The 27,206-nt window shown below is 38.4% G+C and overlaps 1 protein-coding gene across 1 annotated transcript in view; it reads left to right on the top strand.

Annotated features, from left to right (window-relative positions):
* The window catches only part of LOC145992485 (uncharacterized), a 113,657-nt gene extending 87,410 nt beyond the window's left edge, over nt 1–26,247 (top strand). Inside the window, exons 6-10 of the mRNA XM_083128867.1 lie at nt 8,494–8,635; nt 12,014–12,272; nt 16,048–16,143; nt 21,662–21,825; nt 23,933–26,247. Of these exons, the coding sequence (XP_082984993.1) occupies nt 8,494–8,635; nt 12,014–12,272; nt 16,048–16,143; nt 21,662–21,825; nt 23,933–25,976 (2,705 nt within the window). The 3' untranslated portion in view covers nt 25,977–26,247. The remainder of the gene's footprint in view (nt 1–8,493; nt 8,636–12,013; nt 12,273–16,047; nt 16,144–21,661; nt 21,826–23,932) is intronic.
* The last annotated feature ends 959 nt before the right edge of the window (nt 26,248–27,206 follow it).

Raw genomic sequence — 27,206 nt, 5'->3', positions numbered from 1 at the left:
ATAATAACAGTATTAATAATTATTATATAAAAATTACTATTATGAACTAATAGAAATAAACCAATTTTATTCCTGATTAGTAATTACTTATTATTACATTTTTGGGAGATTTTTCTACCCAATGCACCAGTTGAGTGAAGCACAATTATTTTACTCGTAAAGAATGTGAACATGTAACGACCACCTCCCGCCCCACCCTAGACCACTAGAAAAAGATAAACAGGCACAATACATGGTTCACACTGTGCCACTACATGTGTCACATTCATGTTTTTTTTTTTTTTTACTTGTTTACTTTGCCTGTAATTATAGTCATCAGTACTGTGTGATATTGCCAAGTCATACAGTATTCCAGGCCAAGCATGTGTCATTTTTGGATACCAATGAGGCTCATACTAGTGCATGTGTTGTTGACCCTATAGCGCACAGGATCAGTGAACCCCCAGTAATGTACGGTAATCACCTCTTAAATGAACAATAGACAATTACGATGGTCCAGAACCCAATTAATGTCTCCGTAATCAGAGGCGAGGGCCACCTGCACCAATCACGTCATGAGAGCATCCAAACAATCCTCTCAACACCAAAATTACAGCAACTTCAAATTTATGTTTCAGATAGCTCCCACGAGTCTTACCTAGTAACGCTGGCAGCGCTGATTTGTTATATACTGTGGAGGACAACTGACCTCGAAAGGGATTCCTTTTATGTGAACAATATAAGTTTACTCAATAAGATCAATATTCAAATAAGAATATGCCTGTCAGCCACCATATAATTCAGTCTCGGATATCAAATTCAGAACTAGTACAAATGTATGTGATGCAGTTTACATGTTTTATCCAGTCTACTTCCATACCGTTCAAACCTGTCTAACGGAATACCAAATTTTGTAGTAACCCAACAACCTGACCTTTCCCTAGCTGATTGCCAAACCAATTACAAGCATGAAATAATATGAGTTACGTTGGCAAGACACACAAAGTTCTTCCCTCTGAAAGAAAACACACAATATTAAAATATGTTAACATGCAATTATCACATACCGATTTTATAAGCATATATAGAATGAAATAGGAGTTTCGAAATAATTAAACATTTATTCATATGAGAAATTACACCTCTCCCTGATCATTAACAGGAGCTGTTTATATATTCACTTGCACTCAGCTCGTAACTTAATTTAGTACGAACAGCTGAATTAGAATTAAATATCTTCACCGTGCGTCTGATTTGGCAACATTGCCTCATTCATGGTTATAATTCGTCAAGTTTATATAATTAACCCAGATAATTTTACACAGACAATTTCAAGCAATTGCACATTTCTTACTAACCGTGCAAAATTTTCACTAATTCGTCTTTCTGCCGACTACATGCCTGCATTACGACATGTGACCTTCAAATATTCAGACGCAATAAAATACCTTTTGTCTCTGATCACTACCCAGATTTAAAATTATAAGGATATGCACTTATTCAAGGTTCTCTGGATGTATTGTATCAGATCATGTTCAAATTATTGGAGAAAACTCCATTTTTACATGTAAAGGCATCGCCCGCCATTAGCTGTCAACCACGAGATACGGAACGCTAAATTTTCGATTTATTTTCCACACTAGATACACACGCTAGCATGCTTTATTCGAAATGTACTTTAGGTAGATCTACCTTTGAAGTATATAAACATGAGCTCATGAAAAGTGATTAAACTGCTGCAGCTTACCTCCTGAAACGGTGAGTCACGTGATCCTTTTCACACCCTACCTTTGTCATGGAACTGCCTAATCGCATCACCTTACTTCCATCAATTGCTCGATCCAACGGCCGATCTCCTGTTGTACAAAGTGCAGTACATTCCTTCACTGTCGAACACTTATCTTCCATAAGTTAATCAGTGAGGATTCCTTCCCACATGGTTCCGTTATTTCTCCCCTTTTTTTTCCTCCTTTCTTTCTCCTCCAGTCCCTTCTTTTTTCTCCTCCTTTATACATCACGTTTTCCGCATGACACGAGAAGTTTTACTGAACATAATATTAAGTACAAATATTCATATATGTATGTATTAATAATCTTAATGTAATAAAGACTTAATTGATTATAGTTATTTTATTCAAGCACAATAATGGAGAATATTATGCTGTAAATTTTTTAGGTTTTCGCCATCACTGCAAATTGTCCTTGCGTGCAGCCGCCGTCACATCAAAATGTCCTTGTGCATAACGAAAGCAAACTGTTTTTGGCGGTAAATTTTATGACAATGAGATTTTCAACAACAAGAGATTAAAACTTGTTATAAAGGCACTTGCAATACCATGACTTTGAATTTAACTTCGAAATAACATTAACGTACAATGTGATTTAATAATTTTACAATTTATAATGAATTACAAATAGTGCCATCTAGCGTTATTTTCTGAACTTCGTAATGTACCGGTTTACGGACGTAAGTAAAATATTTAAATGTTCTCAGCATTCATTACATTCTTGTAATATTATGATACCATATGACAATAACCGTCATACAATGTCTTAACTTTTCACAATTTTTCGCTAAAATTTCTACACAATAAGTCGCATATTTGTGTCCATAACACGGCAAACTATTTTGCTGAGAAAGAGAAACCGCGAATTGGCCACCCTGGTGCAGTTCCTCAGCTGAACTCCCACAGGAGAGCTTGTGCCATAGTTAAAGCTCTGGCGGCAAGTAGAAACTTGGGGTAGCTATATGGGCAAAATACATGGAAGAGGATACTGCTGAGCCTTCGTATCAGGCAAACGAAAATGTGCAGTTTGTGCTCTCCTGCAGCAGAAGATACCGTCCTTGCTGCAAGTGAGACTCCCTCGCTGCTTCCTCCCTTTCAGTGTTGCCCTGTGGGGTTCAAGTTTGAAGCGCATTCATTACATATTCAATCTTCTCTTTGTATCATTTCTGTGCCAAACTTCTTGGAATAAATACAGAGAAGGACGAGTAGTAATGATTGAAAGCTGGATACGATGATTTTTTTAAATTTTTATTTGCAGGCGAGAGCATTTGGAAGAGAAAAAGGGGGGACAAGTCCCCCCTCCCCCTGGAAGTTTAATGTAAACAACCTAACACTGTTTATTACACACACAATTTTATTTCAGTCAGTAATTTATGGTAATTATTATAAAGGCGTTGCAGGGACATGGTAATTTGAGTTGAAGGAGTGTTTTTGAGGCAACAACACTATTACAGGGGAAAATGTGCCTTTTGTCCCCCCTGGAAAAATTATTTTGCTTGCCCCTCCCTGGAACAAATCCTGGGGACGTCCATGATTTTCCAATAAAACCCCAAATTTCTTTCATACAGGCAAAATTTATTGAAGTTAGTTTTAGCCCTAAATTTATTCGCACACCCCGAGTTGTTTAAGTCCACTTTATGCAGTAAGGCTAATCGGGACTGAACCTGCAGTTCAAAGTGAAATCCGAACCACCAGGTATCGAACCTGGGACCCCTTGATTAAGGCAACGACGCTAGCACACCCCTAGTATGAAACCTTAATCTCTCAGGTGGAAAAATTCTGTACAAATCTTTTAACCCCCGCCCCCTCCCCCGATCCTTTTGTTCGGCAAAAAAAGTATATTTGCGGAAAGTGAATATGCGTCACATGACTTTGGTGAACCCCCAGGAAAATAATGCACGAGCCGCGACTGTACCAGTGTGCAGCATAAGCGGTGCATGCTACGTTGAAAATTCAAGCACTTTAGACTGCTCACAGTGGCCTATCAAAGAACACATTTTTTGTAAAATTTCATTTTTTTCTTCCAACTGCATTTATTGGAACAATGGTTTGTGAATTGTAAAATCAGAGTTAATAATTAAAAGGAAAGTGTGCACCGTTTTAAAGTGATTAGTTATCACTAAGTTGGTTAGAGACCAGATTTTTAAGTTCTAAAAAACTGGAAAATAATTATTTTTTATGTTCTAAAAGCAGCAGAAATATGTGGCTAAAAGTAAATAGCAGTTTCTTCATAACACTGTGGGAGGTAGTGGTTACATAACATGGATTCATTGGGTGGCACAAACTGTATGTATTGTGTCAGGAAGTTTTTCAGAATGGGGCTGTTTATTTTCTTCAGTAGAATGTCCACTGGAACAAATGTTCTATTTAAACCTAAATAATATATAACCAGGTTTGTTAAAATTCCAGGAACCCATAAATTCTAATGGGTTTTTCTGCAGGGCCTGAACCTTTTTCTCTCACACAATTTAAATTTGTTACAAGTTGTGTATTGTTTCATTGAAAAAGATTCCTGGACCATAATAAATTGATCCAGAAAGAGAGATCGCTGGACCATATTTAAATTGATCCGGAAAGAAGAGGTCCTGGACCATATTTAAACTAATGCAGAAAAAAAGGTTCCTGGACCGCATTTAAATTCATCCTGAGAAAAGGTTCCTGGGCTGTAATTTAAATTCAGCCTGAAGAAAGATACCTAGACTGTATTTAAAATCAGCCAGAAAAAAGGCTCCTGGACTAAATTGAAATACTTTATTGAAGTACTTTTCAGATAAGACGGTTCTTTGGGGTCCAGAATCCATTTACGCTTGCTGATTTTCTCTCCTGGACCGGAATTGAATTTATTTAAAATTCCTGGATCTTTAACAACCCTGTTTAGAACGTCCTTCATTTGAAGATATTACGGCTCCAATTAGGACTTGTGTTCGCACATGTAAAGCTGCATTGCAATGTTTGTTTCCTGACAAATGCTGGGTGACTTGAGAACGCTGTTCTGCATTAATTGTTTTGCCACGTGGTTGACAAAACAACACTGCCAGTAGTGACCGATATGTCGTGGGAGTCCAAAATGGGATAGTAATTTACTAATTTACCTCATACAGGGTGTTTAGTTAATTTTCTTCACATCTTAGATGAGGAATGACGTCATGTGTGTCAACAGTAGTTGCAGTAGCCATTGGAAAAGTCTTGTGATGAAATGTGAAGCGTAATTCACGATGTTTCGGGGAGAGAATGATGCCGTTGTAAATTCATGTACTGAAAAAAAGTACTCATTCATTTGAGAAACTAGTTTTCTATGGAGTTCTGTCACCATCCTCTTCGGAACTTGTACTTTTACGTGTTTTTAGTTTTCTGCCATGCTCCCAGGTGCAGTGTTGTTGCTTGTTCACAGTGTCTTCTGCTGCTCTGTAGTGCCAACTGTTGCATTAAAGGGATTGTGTGCTTGTCCACTATTGATGTTCAATTCATTTGGAAAGTGCATAATGGCATGCGTTAGATTGATTTTTGTGTCAATCAGAGTGTAAGTTATGTGTCTGTATTACTTTCCTGTTGTGTGATGATAACCCGTGGTTCGACAGCCCTTGAAGGGCCTAGACCAATCTCCCGACTGCCACTCTCCCTCCCATAATCCTACCTAGAGGTGTGGAGATCTTCAACTGGTAATGGGGTGACATGAGGCAGCATGTCGAACCCCAAGTCGTTATATGAGATATCCGAGACTGGGTTATGCTACTACTCATAGCTCCCCAATTTCCTCACAATGGTGGGTTGCCACCAGTCCTATACCCAAGCTGAGAACTCAGGTGGACTTGAACCCATGCCATCCCGCAGTCTGAGTCTGAAGCACAGTGCCTTAGACCGCACGGCTACGGAGGAGGACTCCTGTTGTGTGATGCTTGTACTTTGTGTTTGGCAAGTCAGGTGCTGCTGGCTTCTGTTGTTAATAGTTCTGATGAATCTACCAATGTAATGTCTCTTCCACTAAAGTTCTGCATCCTATATACCTGGGTTACCAAAGATTGGGGGTGTGGGAGTAAGTATCATTTGTATTTATTAAGTTTTTTCAGCCATTTTGGCAGTTTATTTGTGAGCTGCATGAATGTTGTAATGCCGGAGGACTTAAGTTAGATGGTTGGTTGTGGTAGGATGACAGGAATAGGCAAACAACCTTTTCTTGGTGCTGGCTATTGGCTACGGCTGGCTAGGACTGTGTTTTGGCCTTGCTACACCAAGCGGATAATTGAAACTCAGTATAACAAAATGTTTTAGGCCTATCTGTAATGGTGGTTATCTCTTCCCTCAGATCCTGCTCTTTTGAGCAGTAAGAGAAGGCTTTTTGTAAAAAGTTTAGCCACACATTCACCTTTTGTTTGGGTGGATTGTTGAAGAAGGTATGAATGTACTGATTGCCTGCATCTGGTTTCCTGTACACTATGATAGTGAGAGGAAGTTGACTTTGCCTAGTTTTTCTGTTTCTATTGTGAGTCCGAGTTCAAGTGTTTCGGTGTGTCTATATGTGTAGTGATACATTCCTGAACGTGGCACTGTATACATGGTTCATGGGTCATTGTGGTCCATTATGAAAATGGAAAATACATCACACGTCTATTACTGCATAAACTAAGAATCATCAACATAGCATGATTATAAAATTGCTTTAGAGTTACATTTGGTGATGTTCACTTGAATGAATATGTTGTTGTTATTATAACGTAAGTTACTGACAGAGAAATATGATAGAAAATTATAGTAATCCACTCCATCAACATATTAAAAACTGAGAAAATAACAACACACAACTTGTTTTTTTTCTTCCTGATGGTTGAAGTCAATGTTATTTTTAAGTTATCTGAAAGAAAAAAGTGATCGCTTCAGAGACATGATCAGGACATCAAGCTTTTAAACGTTTAAATTCTCCACGTTCAATTTTTGCTCCCATCCTTGAAAAGGAATTGAGGTCATTCCAAAAATTCTGAGGATAACAACAAAGTATGTGTTGTGATTTTTATCTTGGTGTTTAAGAGAAATAAAAGTCAATTGATGGGTTATTTATTTTTTTTATATTGTTTTTAGAAACATTTGAATGTTTTATTAAAATTGTGCACTTACTAGAAAAAAATTAAAACACATATGAATGCATGAATTTTCTGTGCGTTCAGTTTGAGACGTACGTAAATGTTGACAAGAAATAACATTACTTACGTGAAATTTTGAAATTTTGTATTTCCGCGTTGTACAATATAATGGTTAAATCCTATTAATTTCGAAGACCTCTGTCATCATTCACTACGGGAACGGTGTTTGGAGCAGAAATGGTACCACGTCACTGGTTTGTTTGTTCCTGGGTGGCAGTAGTTGCAATTTCTTCCGTTCGGTCGCACTGGCGTGTGTATCCTGGTTTGCATCGTCTGCTGTGCTTTCTGCTTCCTGCTGTCAGGTGGCGCTGCCGGGTGGTGGTTGGGGGGCTGGGCCATGCTGCTCAGTGCAGTTTAGTTCCTCTTTCCCGGGTGGCTGGAGGGGGTCGAGTATGTGCACTGCATCTTTTCTTTTTCTGGTCTGGGATCTTTTTGAGGTCGGGTTTGCCTGTCCAGGTTCAGTGCTGATTTCTGTTGGATGATAGCATGGGTTTCTTTGACAGTGTTTTCTATGAAAGAGCCGGTTGGTTGAAGTATGGATGTGGAGGAGATGGGTGTGGTTTGTGGAGTGGAGGTGTTGAGAAAGGCCTGATTTTGGTGTGGTTTTCTTCTCTTATTTTGGCATCTTTTGTGTCTTCATCAATTCGTTCTTAGACAGTGCAGATGCGTCTGCCAATGTAGGTGTTGTGGCATTGGCATGTGGCCTTGTAGACACCAGCTATCATCCAACAGAAACCAGCACTGAACCTGGACAATGGACAGGCACACCCAACTTGGCATCCCGTCCTCAAAAAGATCCCAGACCAGAAAAAGAAAAGATGGGGTGTGCATACTCGACCCCCTCCAGCCACCCAGGGAACAGGAACTGCACCACACCGAACAGCATGGCCCAGCCCCCCAACCATCACCCTGCAGCGCCACCTGACAGCAGGAAACAGAAAGCACAGAAGACGACACAAACCAGGAAAAACACGCCAGCGCCGCCAAATTGGAGAAATTGCAACTACCGCTGCCCGGGAACAAGCAAAGCATTGACGCGAAATGAATAGGATTTAACCATTATATTGTGAATACGAAATTTCAAAATTTCACGTAAGTAATTTTAAACTGCGTTTACCGCATCCATCATGAAGAAGAAATAACATAATATTGTTTTTAAAAAAAAGAAGGCTCATTTGAGAAGGAGGGAAAACATAAATTGAGGGTCCTACCAATGATAAATTCACACCAAATCATCAATTGACACATCAATAGAATACAAAGAATTGTAAAGGGCCTCCTGGATGGCATAGTGGTAATGTCGTCACCTCATAATCAAGGGCCCCGTGTTTCGATACCCAGTGGAGGGCCATAGTGATTCAGATAAACTGTAGGTCGAGTCCAGTTTATCATATCTGTATATAAAGTGGAATTCAAATAAAAACTCGATCAATCAATAAAAAAGCAAAGAATTGTGAGGAATTTGCAATTGATTAACACTTACAGGAGCTAAGAGTTAGATAATACGTTTTCCACAACAGTACATTCATTACCATGAAATCAATTGTATTTTTTCATTGGCTTTGTTATTCATCTGTTGTTTATGATTCTAGGTGGAAAGCAGAAAAAGAGGGCTAGTAGTAGTTCATCACGTTCATCAAGTAAATCATCGAGTGAATCGAGTTCATCAGCTGAAGAAAAGAAGAGGAAGAAGAAGCAGTCCAAAAAGAAGAAGAAAAAGAAAGCAAAAGCAAGGTACCTCTCTTAACATGCTTGAAATTAGAAATATACAGTGGTGCTTTGCATAATGAATGCAACCTATTCGAGGATAGTGTTTGTTATGCAGGTTGGTGTTTCCCATAGGTTATATAGGAATAATTTTATTCCATTTCCGGGCCCAGTCCGAAATCATGAAAAAAATTGTAAAATTGTAAAAAAAAATTGCAGTGAATATCAAAAACGCCATGCCATGTTCACTCCATAGTCAACTGCAAGATCCACAACTCTTTTTTGCCAATAGTTTCAATAGTAAGTGGCTTCTCTACACTTCTCACTAACAATCTTCATATGTGCCATTTTGACAACTGAGACAAAAAAAGCACTGAACTTTTCCACAAATTTCAAAGGTAAAATAGATAGCCATGACAGATCTTTTTACCCACCGTTACTGGTTCCTAAGTTGCTGACAGTTTGTTCCGCATGTTAGATTACTTACTCTATTCGTTCGTTCAGTGTTGTTGTGGAAAAGATTAACTGCTTGTGTAAAAAGTACAGTACCCTTTGCACTTGCTTGTGTAAGATGGTGGGTTAATAATCATGTGTGATGATATTCACATGTGATTCATAATTTGGGACCAGGTTCATTATTATGCAGGACATTTTCCAGCCTGTGCCCACATTCATTATTCAAGGCATCACTGTGCATGAATGTTTTGCTTATACTAACAAAGTACCAATACAAAATACAAATATTCCATGAAGAACCTGAATGATTTGATAATTCTCTTCATTAGCCTTCTGAGACGTGCACCGTTGTAAATTTTACAACAGCCTTGCTGTTTTGTTTCTAAAAAATGCATTTGATATCATCGCAATGTGGCGCCCGCTTCCATTCTTTTCTTTGACTCTCCTCCAGCACTTCCATAAGTTTTAGTAACTCCCCTAATGGTTTGTCAGTGGCAAATAAGGCTTCAAACAATGAGTGTCAGCGAATGTTGTACTTTTTACAACATGCATCTTTTTGTGTAGTATTTGATTTTTGCTTTTATCGTGTGATTTGTGATCAGGGTGGCTACTCACCGGAAATTCCGTGAATCCTACGTGAATTTTTCTCCGTAGACGTAAAAAATTGCAACTTTTATTAATCCAAATACCTTTGAGCTTATACATATTTATTAATGCCCTGAGACAAGTTTTTAACAGTTTAGTTGTTATTTCTTTTATTGGGGAAGGAAAACAAAAGAAATCTGTGTGGAAAATAGAACAGAATTCTCTCAATCCAATTGCTTTGTTAGTGTCCTTTGCAGAACAATCTATCTAACAGACTGAAGTAGATAGGTAAATTTGAATTTGAAATTCTTACACAATTAACAATTTGTCATAGATTAATATGTCCTGTAACATTTGTGACTTGTGTTTGTAGGTGTATTTAGAGTCTGAGTATGTGAAATGGCAAGTGTAAACGCCGCACCTTAAATACGTTAAATATATATACCGTTTAATTGAATTGAATTAGAATTTTTGGATACATGGGAATCACACAGATCCTGTAAATTGTTAATATGTGTGTGTGTGTGTTGGGGGGGGGGGGTGATAGGAGGTAATGTGTAAGACTGAAATAGAGAATCATCTGCTTGTACCCTTGAATTTTTGGAAAGTTTGCCTCAAGAACCAGGAATTTTATACTTGAATTCTATCAACGTCCTAGAGTAGCCACCCTGGTGAGTGATTTTGTTTTATTCAACATGTCACATAGATTAGATATAAGAGAAAAAGAACTATTTCTTCAAGAATCTTCAGGTGAGGAGAACAATTTTGCATTTGTTTTCATTTGATTTCATCTAAGTCCAAGTGAATTATTAAAATACTGTAATGAATAATCTCTTACATAACTTAATTCTTTTGCATTCTTGAGAAAAAAAACCATATCACCAATATAAAATAATTTAGAAACTTAAATTGGTGTTTAAGCCACTTTATGTACATATAGGCTAAGCAGGACAGGACCTACAGTTTAAATTGGGATCCGAACCACTGTGAAATGTTTTCCAAAATTAATAAATTAATCTTACCAATAAAAATATATTAAACGATTAAAAATAAAAACTAGCATAAAGTATAAATGTATAAACATAAAAAAAATATAGACATGGAGAATAAAATAAATTAAGCTTGTGAAAGCAGCTAATTTTTATATGCTGTAAAAAGTCCAACACGTGACTGCTTGCGTAAGTGAAATAATCACCCATCACAAATGTAGTTTTTCAAAAGGTACCCCTGGCCCTCTGTCATATACCGATTGAACTTATACGCCGGACTTGATCTGCATCAGCAGTGAACGCCAGACCTGGTTATTAGTGTTGTTTGTCATCAGTCTGTGATTAGCTTCTGTCATGTATGCCTCAAAGTCATATCCGTCCTGCGTGACGAGACTTCTTGTTTTCATACCATTATGTAAGTTGTTGTGCTAATTCTGTTATTGTGTTCCTGAATTATACACTTTGTTTGTTTTGGAACTTCTGTCTTATTCTTAACTCCATTTCCTGGATCATCGAAGAACTGAAAGAACCCGAAACTCAACACCCTCCCCGATGGCGCAGTGGTAGTGTAGCAGCCTTGTAATTAAGGGGTCCCGGGTTCGATACCCGGTGTAGGCACATAGTGGTTCGGATCCCACTTTAAACTGTAGGTCCAGTCCAGATTAGCCTTACTGTGCACAAAGTGTACTTAAAACCAAATCAATCAATCAATCAAAAGGTACCCTTGTGCATGTGCACACATGCCATGAAGCCATATGGGGTGATGTGGAGGTAGAGGTCCACAAATCCTTGATCTTGGCCATAGTTGGGAGGATGTGATCAGCATCATGCCTGGCTGCCTTTACCCCCCACAGTTGACTCGAGGTACCCATTGAGATATAAGGCTGGCTGAGCCTCAGAGCCACGCAGAAATGACTGGGAAAATTCCTCATCACCTGCCCCAGGATTTGATCCCGGGTGTTCCACTTTGTATAGATTGACCACAAGGAAAAAAACCTTAACGAAAAGTCCCCACACTGCTTTCCCTTCTTCCCTTCAGCTCGGGCCATAAGGAAGCATGGTCCACTCTCCCTCTCCCCTCCTTGCGGGAGTATGGTGCACAGAGTCGCGAGTCTGTGCAGGTTGTTTTGCTTGTGGTTCCACTATAGCCAGATGCTCTACCAACTGAGCTACCACAGCAAATATTGTTGCAAATTAAATGTAAACATCGAATTTTTGCATAATTTCCTGGATAATTAGACTGCACGGAAGTGTTGCATGTCATTTTTGAAGACCATAAAAAGGACCAAAATGCTAGAAATGTATTAGCCAGTATTGGTGTTACTTCAACATGACAATGGCCACCATAATTTAATTTCTATAATTTTCTTTCCAGCAAGAAGAGTGCGCAGTCAGAGGCCAGTGAGGGGGAGATAGAGGACGACACAGATGCTCACCCTCTGGTTCAGGTGACAAAGATCAATCCTGGAGAAATCCCTGAAATTCCACCGAACAAATTCCTGTACCGTGGAGATGTCAAGAAGGAGGAAGGGAAGAAGAAAGATGATCCAGAGAAAAAGGAAAAGAGACGCAACAGGCAGAGAATCAGAGGAGTCACAAAGAGTGGGAGGATTATAAAAGGAAGAGGTGTATTTGTAAGTTGTTTTTATTTAGTTCTGTGGAATAGCATTTAGTACAACATGCCATTAATCTAAAACCTGGGCTTGATTTGTTAGTAAATCATTGTGCTTAAGCTCAGTAAATAACAGAAAATAGATTATTTTCTGTTTTTGTTGTCTTGCATCACTTTTCTGTCTCGTTAATCACCACAGTGATGATGAATAATAGATAGAGGCATATTTTTTGTAAATAAAAGAGCAAAATTTCAATACAAAAGCAGTCAATTTTGGGTACAAAAGCGGTAAATAAAATTAAATTTTGGTGTTATAGTGGTGAAAAATCTAATCAAAAGCTGTACGTAAAAATTATATTTTGGTTTGATAATTGTGAATATAATCCTAATTTGATTTAAAAACTGCACTTACTACACAAAATAAGCATGTCACTTCTAATAGTACATTTACGTGGTTACCAGAGAATTAAGTTTATTCCTGTGTAAAGGAGTCCATTCTCAAATATTTACAGCAGAATTAATCAATTTTCCGTGAACTGCATAACTTGCAGGATAATTCAGACTTCTGTAAATATTATTATTTTCCTGTAGTTTACTGTTATTACAAGCATGAGAAAACAGTTTTTCTTTGTGACGTTTCAGGAGAACACACGCTCCTTTCATCAGACATTTATTTTCATTTTGACTAAAGATACAGTTATAACAATGGTTAGTAATTTTTTAAACAGAATCTGTTTTGATGTTGCAAATTTATATCCCAGTGTCCCAATAGAAGGTGCCACAGATGCATTACACAGATGGCTTATTGAGATGAAGGTTAACCCAGTAGAATCATGGGAAATGGTTTAATGGCTAAAAATGAGAACACCATCATGGACGTATTTAAATTGTTAAATGAATCACATCGTCGCATAAAATTCACTTGCGAACCCATGAATAACAATGTAATTTCTTTCCTTGATCTGCAAATTAAGACAACTGACTCAACAATTCAAACATCAGTCCATAGGAAAAAATTAGCGGGGGAAAAATACATCCATGCCAAATCAGAACATTCGCGTATAACAATGGATAACATATTTTTAATTTTTTTCCTGAGAGCACAAAGACTATGTTCTAATAATGAGGATATCAAAAATGAAGAAGAAAGGCTCTTTAATATAGCAAAAGGAAATGGCTTCTTTCACACTAACAGAATAAACCAAATCAAAAAACAAGTCGCAAGAAAACTAAAGGAAAAGAGAAATACAGACAAAGATGAAAAATCTGTTGAAAAGAAATTTGTGTGCATTCCATTCCACAAGGGATTCTCACATAAAATTGCAAAAATTTTTAGAAGTTTTAATTTCAAAATTGTTTTTAAATCACCAAGAAATTTGGAATGTACATTTAATGAATTCAAAATGAGAAACTCTCTACCAGATGTGGAAACCACAGGAATATATAATATAAGTTGTTCATGTTCAAAAGATTATGTGGGACAAACAGCAAAGGAAAATGGCAATAAGATGGCACGAACACGATTTGGACATTATAAATCTAAACCCAAGAACAGGTTTGTCAACTCATATCATCGAAGAGAAGCATTTGATTAAAAAGAGAAGGGTTTTAAAAAGATTAACGGGAAACACAGAGTTGAATGTCTGGGAAGCTTCGTTCATTGCAGAAGAACACTGGAATAAATTAAATAATGAAAATGGTAACATAGATCCAGTATGGAGTTTTCTTTTTCACAAATGGAGTAAGCCACCATCTTTAAAATTTAATGTAACAGAAAACATCAAGAGACTTTGTGAAAACAATGATGAATTTGAATTACCTGATGATATTTGGGATTCATAATTCTTTTTGTTCTTTTTCTTTAAAAAATTACTAACCATTGTTATAACTGTATCTTTAGTCAAAATGAAAATAAATGTCTGATGAAAGGAGCGTGTGTTCTCCTGAAATGTCACAAAGAAAAACTGTTTTCTTATGCTTGTAATAACCGTAAACTACAGGAAAATAATTCTATAATGCAAGCAATGCGTACATACAAGAAAAACTATTCTGTAAATAAACTCTAAATTTCTTTTTTAAGTCTATTTCGCATTTTGCAGTTCGTTTTGCATCATTTCGTGACAAGACAGGGTAGGAAAATGCACCTCAACCTTTCTGAAACATGAAAAATTAACATTACAATCCGTTATTTCATATTTCATGTTTTCGTCAACAAAATATGCATGCCTCTAATAATAGGGCAAACACAATCTTTCAATTCAAATGACAACTGTGCTTCCACCACTTTCTTTATGTGTATACATTTTTTTGGTAGTAATATACTGCACTCCTGCAACTGTAAAAGTATAAGGCCCAAAGGAAATATTGATATGATTTCTTACCTAGGTCAAAGCTACAAGTATACAAAATTTCGTTCAAATCCGTGTCGGTGGGTGACATGACCTGGGTGAATTGTCATGGAATGACCCATCCTCATCTTCGTGATTAACCAAAAGCTGCAGAAAAGTGAAGTAAATTTAACCGCATCAATAAACTGTGAACACCTAATACAGAATTGTCATAAAAATAATGATTGCATAATTTCCGTGACATGGCTCTGCAAAAGAATCTCATGGCCTTTTTGCAGGCCTTCAGATATCCAAGCTTTGAAAAAGTATTAACGACTCATCAGTGTTGAGTATCTGTGTCAATTTAGTCCTGATTATATATTAACATGTACATTTGGCAAAATGTAGACTTCTATTGGTTTACAAGGTCTGTCCCAAAAGTAATGAGACTAATTAGCGACAAAATCTTTAGTGATGTTTACCATATTTGGTAGAATAAATATTCTAGACTCGATAAAATTATTTTTTTAGTAAATATTCTTTCATATGCTTGGTTAGAGCAATTACATAATCACATTTTTTTAGACGATGGAGAAATCGTTTTATTGAAATTAGGTTCAAATACAGTTAATATTCTTCAAAGTCAATACCGCAGTTCCAGCATTTCTGTCACTCTTCGTAGCAGCGCAGTAAGTCTTGACCTGAGATGCCCTGCAGAGCACTCATTTCGGCTGCTTGGACTTTTTGAATGAGCACAAAATGGTGTCTTTTCAGCTGAATTTGACCCTCGGTAACAAAAAGAAGTTGGCCAGGGTGAGGTCCAGGCATTTTTCTCGGCCAGAAATTCCCTCACTTGTAGTGATTAGTGAGATGGCACGTTGTCGTGGTGGAGAAACCAGGTGTCTGCGATCTCAGGGTGGATGCGTGAGAGAGACTTTTTCCTAAGCGATCGAGTACCTGCATGTAAAATTCGGCAGTTCCACCTTATCTGAGATTAACCTCACACTCAAACATCGATCAAATTCCAAAGCAGATTTCACTTGTCACATGGTCAGCAGTTCTGGAGATTTGTTCGTTCTCCTTGTCTTCTCTTCCTTCTTTGAATGCCTTGTGCTACCTGCACTCTTGTGCTTTCATTAAAGTCTCATGCTTGTCTTCACATTTCAAGTGTGTCGGTAGAAGATTTACCGAGTTTGACAAAACAATTTATTGCATACCATCGATCCAAACCACTGCATTTTCAACCTTGACTCGACATTAAAACAGCTTCTCACTTTGCTGGCGATCCGAATGCTGGAACAACACGGAGACAACTGAGTTCGCATCAGAGTGTATACCTGACATCCCCCCACCAACTGCCGAACCAATAGATCCATCACCTGACCCTTCTGACTGGCCCACAAAAAATTGTCTCATTACTTTTGGGACAGACCAATGTGTTACTATTTAATGAATCCTTCTTTTCAACAGAGATACAGAACCCCGTCTCGAAGTCGCTCCAGGAGTGTTACACCCCCACATTGGCGTCTGGCTCAAAACAGGACAATCAAACTTAGTGAATATGAGGTGAGTAAATTTTGTTCATTAATACTCTCAGGAAAAAAAGGTTAGTCCACTGGATCAGTAGGTTTTATTCCCAACTTAGGCAAGAGTAGGAAAATAGATTACTTGTAGACTAGATAATAGATACTCCCTTGAAGCTAAATTTTTTAAACTTGGCAATGGATAATTCTAATTAAGATTTTATGTTAACTGTAATAGCTGAAATAACAGATGATCGAGAGCTAGTGTCACTCATTTTTACCCTGAAGATGAGAGTGACATTAGCTCTTGAAAGCTTGGAATCTTTTTCACAACTCACCTGGTCGATAGCCCGAGAGAATCTTTTCATCATTCGTTGCCAGGAAAGTTTCAAGACTGACTTCAAAATAATTTTGTTGGTAGTAAAGAGTGGGCTGAATTTCCATATACACCTGTGAGCTCCATTGATTTTAGGTCCCTGGGAAGATGTAGGTAAATGTTTAAACTCTTGTTCTGCTGTTGAATATTCAGTCATGTGATCCTAAGTTAGTCATAAGCTTGTTGCATAGTTGGGTGTTCCCTGTTCAACCATGAGAGACCTCATGCAAAAGGATTAAGAAGCGAAGTTCTAATCACATTTTACCGGTGAGTGAGGTGTCAGGTGTAGATCTAATCTACATAATTTCCCCCAAAAAGAACATTTGTGAAGAATGTTCTTTTTTAGTGATGAATACAGTGGAATCTCGATTGTTTTTTCTGAGGACCAAATTGGAAAAACTTAAAATGCAGGGAAGTGTATCAACCAGTTTTATATATATATATATACAGGGTGTTTCTAAAGGTCGTTTACAACGCTTGGGAGGTGATTCCTCACACGAAAACAAGCAAAAAGTCTAAGTTCCATTTTTACGACAGAGGCTTCGTTTCCGAGATAGGAGCCTCGCAAAAGGTGACAAAGTGAACGTCACACCTAACTGGGATGAATACTATAACAGATAGAAAGGCGGTTCCAAGGGAATCACAAAGGAATCGTATGTGCTCAGTCCGGAAGTCACTATGAAAAGTTCACTGCACGCATGCGCAATGGAGTCCTCAAAGGAATTGGGGATTTCCAGCAAGAACAATACATGGAAAGGGTATGTAACGCAGCAAGAAGGACCGTGACAATGAGAAATGCGTTCAAGACAACACATCCCGACCTCAAACATCAAAACATGAGCACCGAACACAAAATTCGAAAAGTTGAGCATGGTTGCATACCCCAGTTACACGCGAGGAATGAACGAATCATGTCATGTGGCATACGAGAGACACATTACTCCACCAGGAGGAGGGAAAGAAAAACACAATATCAAATGATTGCGACAACGTGTAAAACGGCAACTACGTAATATCCCCCCACACACACAACAAACAACAAATGCTAAAATGTCTTACGCACAGACAGTGCGTGTCACTGTACACCAACTGAAGATGTCACTTTCACCACACAAAGGGGGTGGGGAGCAATAGCAAGAGTGTTCTCACTGAGATTTGCCGAGGGCAATAATCACAGACGGTTTTCAAAATGTCTGCCGTTTACTTCTAAGCAGAGATGATCAATGATTGTCGAGTACGAGCAAACAAGTCAGGTGTATCTGCTACCGTCGCGGCGGCGACGTTGATGCGAGCAACGAGGTCCTCAGCTGATGTGACAGGTGTATCGTATACGAGGGTTTTCATTTCTCCCCAGAAGAAAAAATCGAGAGGGTTGAGATCTGGCGACCTCGGTGGCCAAGGCACAGGCTCATCCCTACCAATGAACCAACCTATTGCGAAACACGTCATGGAGGAAATGTCGTACATTACAATCGAAATGAGCTGGTGCACCATCGTGTTGGTACCACATTCCTTGCCGCAGTGCCAAAGGTACGGTCTCCAACAGTTCAGGCAGAACCTCACTAAGAAATGCATTGTGCGACCATTCAGGCGAACAGGGAGAATGTATGGTCCAATTAAATGATCATGTACTATCCCGCACCACACATTCACTGAAAACCTGTGCTGGTGATGGGCCACAAAAAGTGCATGTGGGTTGTCAAAGTCCCACACATGACTGTTTCTACTATTGAAGACATCCATCCTGGTGAAAATGGCTTCATCTGTCCACAATACGTTTGCCCCGAAGTGAGGGTTTGTGTCCAGCTGATGCAACAACCATTGGCAAAACTCCATACGAGGGCGAAAGTCACGAGGTAACAGTTCTTGTACTTTCTGCAGTTTAAAAGGGTGCATTTCTTCCTCTGACAACACTCGCCAAAGATTCACATGAGACGTGTTTCGTGCCCGAGCGAGCACTCGCGTACTGGTGCCAGGATGTTCTGCGACCGCTGTTAACACATCTTCTGCAAACTGATGTGTGCGTACACTTCGGGGTCTGCCAACTTCTTGCCGCGGTGGTAACACTGACCCTGTTTCACGCAGTCGACTGTCCACTACCTGAAAGAAGGCGTGAGTCGGTAAACGCCTATGTGGATAGCGTTCTCCATAAAGACGCCTTGCCTCGCGGCTATTACCACGTGCCTCCCCATACATGAGATGCATGTCTGCTAGCTGCTGGGTCGTATACGCAGCCATCTGTGTAATAGGGAGCTGGAACTGCAAAGTATCGTTTTTGTTTAACACTGGCACACTGCACAAATTGGATGTATCACCGTACGAACACCACAGACCAATTGTTGCGATACTTGACTTGCCCATTCCACCACGTCAACTTCTTTCAATACAACATACTAGTACTCTTCAATGCGTATGACAACCTAGAGCGAACTGCTGATCATATCCCAGCACCTGCAACACGACTGGAACGACTGCCGGAGAGAACCAACCCTTCGAGCTCCTCTCGCGGAAACAGCAGTCATGAAGGTCAAACGTAGACTACGAGAGCCAGACTTGCCTGCGCAGCGCTTCCAAAACTGGTCTCTTTTACGTCACAGTGATCGCGTGCGAACACTCTTGGTATTGCTCCCCACCCCCTTTGTGTGGTGAAAGTGACATCTTCAGTTGGTGTACAGTGACACGCACTGTCTGTGCGTAAGACATTTTAGCATTTGTTGTTTGTTGTGTGTGTGGGGGGATATTACGTAGTTGCCGTTTTACACGTTGTCGCAATCATTTGATATTGTGTTTTTCTTTCCCTCCTCCTGGTGGAGTAATGTGTCTCTCGTATGCCACATGACATGATTCGTTCATTCCTCGCGTGTAACTGGGGTATGCAACCATGCTCAACTTTTCGAATTTTGTGTTCGGTGCTCATGTTTTGATGTTTGAGGTCGGGATGTGTTGTCTTGAACGCATTTCTCATTGTCACGGTCCTTCTTGCTGCGTTACATACCCTTTCCATGTATTGTTCTTGCTGGAAATCCCCAATTCCTTTGAGGACTCCATTGCGCATGCGTGCAGTGAACTTTTCATAGTGACTTCCGGACTGAGCACATACGATTCCTTTGTGATTCCCTTGGAACCGCCTCTCTATCTGTTATAGTATTCATCCCAGTTAGGTGTGACGTTCACTTTGTCACCTTTTGCGAGGCTCCTATCTCGGAAACGAAGCCTCTGTCGTAAAAATGGAACTTAGACTTTTTGCTTGTTTTCGTGTGAGGAATCACCTCCCAAGCGTTGTAAACGACCTTTAGAAACACCCTGTATATAAAGTGAAAGAGGAGAGAGGAAACACTCACCGGACAAAGAAAAAATTCAAATTTTCGTGATGGTATATCACATCTTCAGGAGTAGAGAGACGTTGTACAACAACCTCTCTCCTCTTTCACTTTTTATTTAGCCCTTGTGGCCCTCCTTCCTTTTATATATATATATATATATATGTGTATATATATATATATATTTGCATTTTGCTCTATGACCATGAAGATTGAATCCAAAATGTATGGAAGTGTAAAATCTGTGAATATAAAATGTAGGTTCCATTATATACAGGGTGTCCCAAATGTCTGGTCTCATACGGAAAGTCGGAAGTCTTGAAGTAATAAATGTTGAATATAGATAATAAAGCCTTTGTTTCAGGTAGAAAAAGCATTACGGCAACACATTTTTAAATTGATGCCCCTCTGATACGGATACGAGAATGGAAAGCTCTTTGTACATTGCGTAAAATTGTTCGTGTGATAACGTGGCACGCAGCACAATTGTTTTCTTTGAGATCATCAATTGAACGTGGACATGTATTGTACACAACAGATTTAAGGTGTTTACCTGCAAGAAATAATCATTACTTTAATTTTTCCGACTTTCCCTATGAGACCGGACTTTTGGGACACCCAGTATACTATTTTTTGGAGTTTCCACATCATGAGCATTTATTTTTAGTCCATTGCGAATCTCCATTTTTACCAAGATATCAAACGTAGCCCATCTTGCTCCATGCTGATGGCGGGGGTATACAGACTTCTCACACCTAGCCAAACAAATCCTGTAGTGCAAACAACCTGTTATGGGCACTTTCAAGAAGCTGCCCAATCGTCCTCACAATGATGGTCAACACCAAAACTGTGGGATCGAACCAGGCACTGCTTGCACCAATGGTGAAAGGGTGAGCCATAAGGCTATGTGGGAGCTCAGACTTTTCATCCACCCTGTATTTTATTGAATTCTCTCTTCTTGTTTATCCCAATCTGTGATAGACATGGAATGCACTCCCATTATTTTACAGGAAGCATATGTAGTGGATGTTCAGAATATTGTTTGTAGGTATAAATCTTTAGTAAAATTTCTTGTGAATTGCAGTTAAATACAGGGGAACCATGATCACTTATTTGAAGGCACTTGTAAATAGGTGGTTTTCATGTGACAGCAGGATGTGCACAGCTGCCATGTTTGCATAAAATTTTATTTGTCATTTACAAGCAATAGCATTTGTTACATCTGCACCAACTGCACATTTGTTTCAAATTATGAATATCTGTGTTAGTGTCTCCTGCCTGCCTGCTTGAATTTTGTATGCTTGCAAGAACGGCCTCAACCGTGTCTGTTCGAAGTCACAATTCAACAGTTCGTGACATGGGTGAAACACACCTATAAATACAGTGAAATCTTAATTTTATGTTTTTAAGAAATATGAAATTTGGGCAGGCTCCAATTCAAGTTAATATAGTGGAACCACAAGCAAAAGAAACCTGCGCAGACCCATTACTCCTGTGCACCGTTGGAGGGGAGGGGGAGAGGGGACCATGCTTCCTTATGGCCCAAGCTGAACGGAAGAAGGGGAATGCTGCACGGGGACTTTTCGTTCAAGGTGTTTTTACCTTGTGGTCGCTCTATAGTTGTGTACTTTCTAGTATTATTCATAATATGTTGTTTTATTGGGACCACATGGATTGACCATATAATGTGGGAATATGTAAAACCCGGGAACAGAAAATCGAGGTTCCACTATAAAATTTGAGAAAATTGTATAACTTATCTTTTTTTATGTGTATGTATGTGGGACCATGATGGTAAAATGTATTATGGTGAGAAAAATGTAAAATCACAGCTCCATTGTTTTCACAAGAGTTTTTGTTTTCAGAAAATTGAGAGAGAGCGGAAAAAGAGGGATGAAGAGATAAAGCGTAGGGAAGAGGAGAGGAAGAAACGACATCAAGAGAGAGAAGTCTTAGAATGCCAGAAGACTGGTGAAAAGGGAGACAAGAGGAAGAAAGATGCCAAGAAAAGGGAAGGAAAGCAAAAGAGGTATTGGTGAAATTTTCTTTCATGTCTTAGTATTTTATTTTCAATTGTTTACACCAGGTACCCATGTATTAGAGACTGGGTCATCCCCAGAGCTACTTTATGTAAGACCAAGGTTGGAAAATATCCAACCTTAGATCACCCACCCTACTGACCAGACCGCTGCAGTTCATTCCTAGTAAAACATCAGGTTTTGTATTTAAAATTGTTTCATGTTGTTTGGAGCATGCTAAAATATTTGTATGATGCCTATAAATGCCCATTTTGCACAATCTTTCCAATAAAAGTGCCTTTTTATGTATATTTTGCTTACTCCCACTTTGTGCCTTTGTCATTCTAAACATTGTAGAAAGCAACTTCTTGTTTTTTTGATATTTCATGGAATGAAAGATATGATAGAAAATTAATAAGCTAATCATACACAAATAATAGAAAATGCGCACACACTAACAGTTGTGTGGATTTAGTGCATTCTTCTTTATGTTAAATTGAAAACATGTAATTATGATAGATTCAAGCATCACATTTGGCTGTCTAAACATTGTACAGTAACCCTGTAAATTGCTTAAGTGTAACGTCGTAAGAAATTGCAATATTTATTATTATTATATGTATGTATGTATTATTTACACAGTATTATTTTATAAATCAAACATCATGCAGCAGTATTTTTGCGGATATGAACTATAAAAGAATACCAAAAAAAATTGAAATCACACTTTTCAAATAAAGAAAATGTCCTGTGACAGCTACATACAGTTATTACGTAACTGCGAATTTACAGAAAGTTGCGTATTACGTAAGTTACTGTACAAGGCAGCTTCTTGTTTATGTTGAACTGAAAAGGCATTTATGAAATCAGATTTAAGCATCGCAAAGGTTGCGAGATCTTCAAAATTCCAAGACCATTATTGGAGCAAACAAACTTGATTGCTGGTCAGTGGCTCATACTTCAACAAATATAGGGCAAAGCGCCCAGACTTTTTTCATTATTTTCCTTTTCTACACCAATGCTAAAATGGCATTTTTATATAGTTTACTTCTTTGCTGAGTAGGGTGGGGCTGATTGCCACCTCTATGGCATTGTCACTGCTGCCATTTGTTTTTCCATTGTTGATAACAATTGTGCACTCAGTTGGAGTGTTTGTGAAATACAGTGTAACCGTTAGCTCTAATTCTTTATTTTAGTTTAACTGAACAAATCCCACAATGGCAAATTTGTTTCAAAATGGTGCTAATTGTTTGTGAATCTTTAGTTCACTCTTTTGCACATACTTAACAGCATTGCTGTATATATAGCACAAACAGAACTGCATAAAAGTGAAATTAGTTCAGCATAGAATCATGTAATTTGTTTCATCATTGAGTACAATTAACACAATTGCTGAAATTGCTTCGTGAACATGTTCTCATGATACACAAAAGAGTAACAATTTTTCAAAATCAAGTTTGCTTTGTGTGAGAGATTAATAGTTAATACAAATTCAAAATCTGCATTTTTTGTGGGTGATTGTGCTTAAACTATGAAATTATGTGGATTACAGATTGACACTGCTTTGAACCAATTACTTATTTGCATAGGAACTTCTTGTACAAAACACCAACATTTTACACAACACTTGGAGAACATTCTACAAAAGAATTTAGAAAAATGCCTAGCAAGCAATTGGAATGTCAATAATAAAGCAACAAACGAAACTGAAATAACGAGTTCATGTTCACTGCCATTGAGTAAAAAAAAAAAAATAATGAAATTGAAACTTTAAAAATAGCATTTAATTTACAAAATATGAGCTTGTTCAATGTACTTTCATACTGATAACTTTAAATTTACAAATTAATGTCTGATGAAGAAACCACATATTTTCCAGAAATATTACATCAAGAAACTTGTTCAGTTGCTGGAAATTAGATTAGAAAAACAAACATTATTTTTAACTGTCATATTTCAAGAAACATTTTAAATTGCTTGTAAACTCAAACATAGGAAGGGAAAGAAATACTCCTGAAAATATTTTAAATGTTTATGAATCCCAAATAATAATGTCGAACTTTTGAAATAAACACTACATTTCATAATAAATTATATTACATTTTGTGTACTTTGCAGGAAAGATGGTAGTCCAGGAAAACCAAGAAAAGAAAGCTCTTCGGAGGAAGAGGGTGAAATGAGGGATTCAGAAGAGGATGGCGAAGATGATGATGAAGAAAATGGAAGCATACATAAGGGCAAATCAAGAGATCGTGGCAGGAGCACATCATCAGAATCCAGACCAAAGCGAGTGTCATCAGAAATAGCAAAAACAAAGTCACTTAAGGGCACAGAAAATCACAGTGCTTCAGGTGATTCTGCGGGGCCAGTGGACTACAATGCTTTGGACTATGAAACAATGGATGGCAGAACTGATGCAGCCAGGAAAGATAGGAAGAAGACTGTTACAAAAGAAACGAAAGATGGGAAGAACCTCCAGGCAAAAGACTTGAAATCATCATCGGGTGCTGTGTCGAAGAATTTCCCGAACAAAAATTCTTACATGCATCCAGGGGAAAGAGAGAAATTGGCGAAATATCAAAGCAGCAAACCAAAAGTTACCCTCGATGCCAAGAGTGAAAAACCAAGTAAGAAGGAAACGAGCAGTTCAAAGCAAAAAGATAAGAGAAACAGAAGTAGTTCTTCGAGTTCCTCTCCATCCCCAACGAGAAAATTGAAAGGAGATTCAAGCAAGAGATTGAGACGTTCACGGTCAACATCCTCAGACAGAGAAAAGGATAATAAAAGATACAGGAAAGACAGCGAGAGCTCGTACAGGAAAGAAGATAAGGCTAAACATAAGGATAAGAAAGAAGACGTTGAAAAGAAAACTGATAGAAGTGCAGAAATTCAGAGGGAAAAACTGAAGGAGATTATTGAATCTCTCCGACAGAGAGAAGAGCGAAAAGATAAAGAGAAGAAGAAAGAGAAAGAAAAGGAAAAATTAAAAGAAAAAGAAAAATCTAGGCTAACAGAGAAGCAAGATGACAGATATGTGGAGAGAGAAAAATCTAGGGAACGAGAAAAGGAGAAATCAAAAGAAAAGGAAAGAGAAAAGTCAAGAGATAGAGACAAGGACAAATCACGAGAAAGAGATAGGGATGACAAGGATAAATCACGAGAAAGAGATAGGGATGACAAGGACAAATCACGAGAAAGAGATAGGGAAGACAAGGACAAATCACGAGAAAGAGATAGGGATGACAAGGACAAATCTCGAGAAAGAGAAAAGGATATGGATAGACCTCGAGAAAGGGTCAAGGACAGATCCCGAGAATGGGAAAGGGACAAGGACAGATCCCAAGAAAGGGAAAGGGACAATGATAGGTCTCGAGAAAGAGAAAGGGACAAGGATAGATCCCAAGAAAGGGAAAGGGGCAAGGACAGATTCCGAGAAAGAGAAAGGGAGAAAGACATATCTCGAGAAAGAGAAAGGGAGAAAGACATATCTCGAGAAAGGGAAAGGGAGAAAGACATATCTCGAGAAAGAGAAAGGGACAAGGATAGATCTCGAGAAAGAGAAAGGGTCAAGGATAGATCTCGAGAAAGAGAAAGGGTCAAGGACAGGTCTGGAGAAAGAGAAAAGGAGAAAACAAGAGAAAAAGGAAGATCAGAAGAAAGGGAACGAGATCATTCAAAGGAGAAAGAAAGATTAAAGGAAATAGACAAGGTGAAAGAAAAATCAAGAGATAAAGAGATATCCAAGGAGCGAGATAAAGTGAAGGAAAAGGACAGATCTAGAGAAAAGGAAAGATCAAAAGAGAAAGCTGCGGAGAAACCAAAAGAGATAGAAAAGTCAAAAGAGCGAGAAAAGGATAAGGAGAAGAAGGACAAGGAGAGAGGGAAAGGAACAACCGATAGAAATAGAAGTAGAGATACAAAACACTCTAGAAGCAGAAGTAGGGAGAGGAAGCAGTCTAGAAGCAGGAGTTACAATAGGGGTCGCTCTCGCAGTTCTTCATCTACTAGCAGTTCTAGTAGCAGAGACCGCAAGAGGAGACGATACTCTTCTAGCTCCGATAGTGATGGCAGAACTAAACGGGGTCGTTCACGCGAAAGGAGATCACAATGTAAAGACTGTAAATATAGGACAAGTTGCAAAATTCACGGTAAGAAACGTTGAAGCATGTGACATTTTTATCATCAGTGACCCATTGCATTGTTGACAAAACAATACAAAATGACAGAATTTTTGTATGTTGTGCATTTTTTTCATATTGATCATGTTCACCATACTAGATAAGTGTGTGTTTTGTTCTGTATGTTTACTTCGTCAAATGAATAGAGGCCTTTGATTATTATAATTGTTTTATTTTGTTCTCAGCTTGTCAAATGTCAATATGCATGTGCACTACAACCAATGTGAAAATTACTAAATTAAAGAGAACCAGAGAGGCATGTAATATTGGAATGCAATTGACTGTGGTTCTGTTATTAATAGAACCATTGAATACTAAGTTCTACTACTAAACTAAAACTAAACTCCGTGGCGCAACAGCCCCTGAAGTGTCAGGGCTGACAGAGCAGCTTTTCATTGGGTGACGCATGGTCAGCGCATCAGATCCCATTGCCACTATTTTCTGGCATTCTTGACCCGAGCCCACTGCTTCTTGAAGTAGCTTCCCAATTGTCCTCACAACGCTGGGTCAACACCGAAATTTTGGGGCCATCCACCAGGAATTGAACCCAGGACCGCTCGCACCAAAGGCGAGAGCGCTAACCATGTGGCTACGCTAGAGCCCTACGTTCTACTACAGGCTGCCCAAAAAAGTCACACAACTGAGACTTCATAAGTACGTCACTTTTGTACAGAAAGCAACAAATGAAGAAAACCTACATGAACATTCAGTATGTAGAAAAAGTAAGGTGTAAAAACATTTTTGTATAAATTGACATGGATAAAACGCAGCTGTGGAGTAGCTTGCAAAAAATTTCGATGTGTATCGATTGTCTGTGTGGTTATTTATTGAATTGATAAAAGAATGATAAATTGTTATGCATTACCCACAATTTATAGGGTTAATTATGACATAAAAACATTTTGGTTTTTTTATTATGCTGTGTGCTGGCAACATTGGTCGTATCAGAGTGCAGTACAGGTGTGCCTGACATCTGGCTGTGTTGTCAATCAATACCCAGATGAAATAAAAAAAAGAGTTGAAATTTGTCATGCAAAAAAATAGTTAGGTTAGTCTTTTGTATGATAAATTTCAATTCTTCTATTTTTGCAAGCTACTCCACAGCTGTCTTTTATCCATGTTTGTTTAACTGTGTACAAAAACTTTTTTGCACCTAACTTTTTCCACATATACTGAACGTTCATGTAGAGCATGATTTTCTTGATTAATGTTTT

The sequence above is a fragment of the Lepisma saccharinum genome, chromosome 1, assembly GCF_977018435.1.
Source record: "Lepisma saccharinum chromosome 1, izLepSacc3.1, whole genome shotgun sequence".
Taxonomy (NCBI): Eukaryota; Metazoa; Arthropoda; class Insecta; order Zygentoma; family Lepismatidae; genus Lepisma; species Lepisma saccharinum.
The sequence above is the reverse complement of the archived record's forward strand: the minus strand, read 5'-3'. Positions and strand labels throughout refer to the sequence as shown.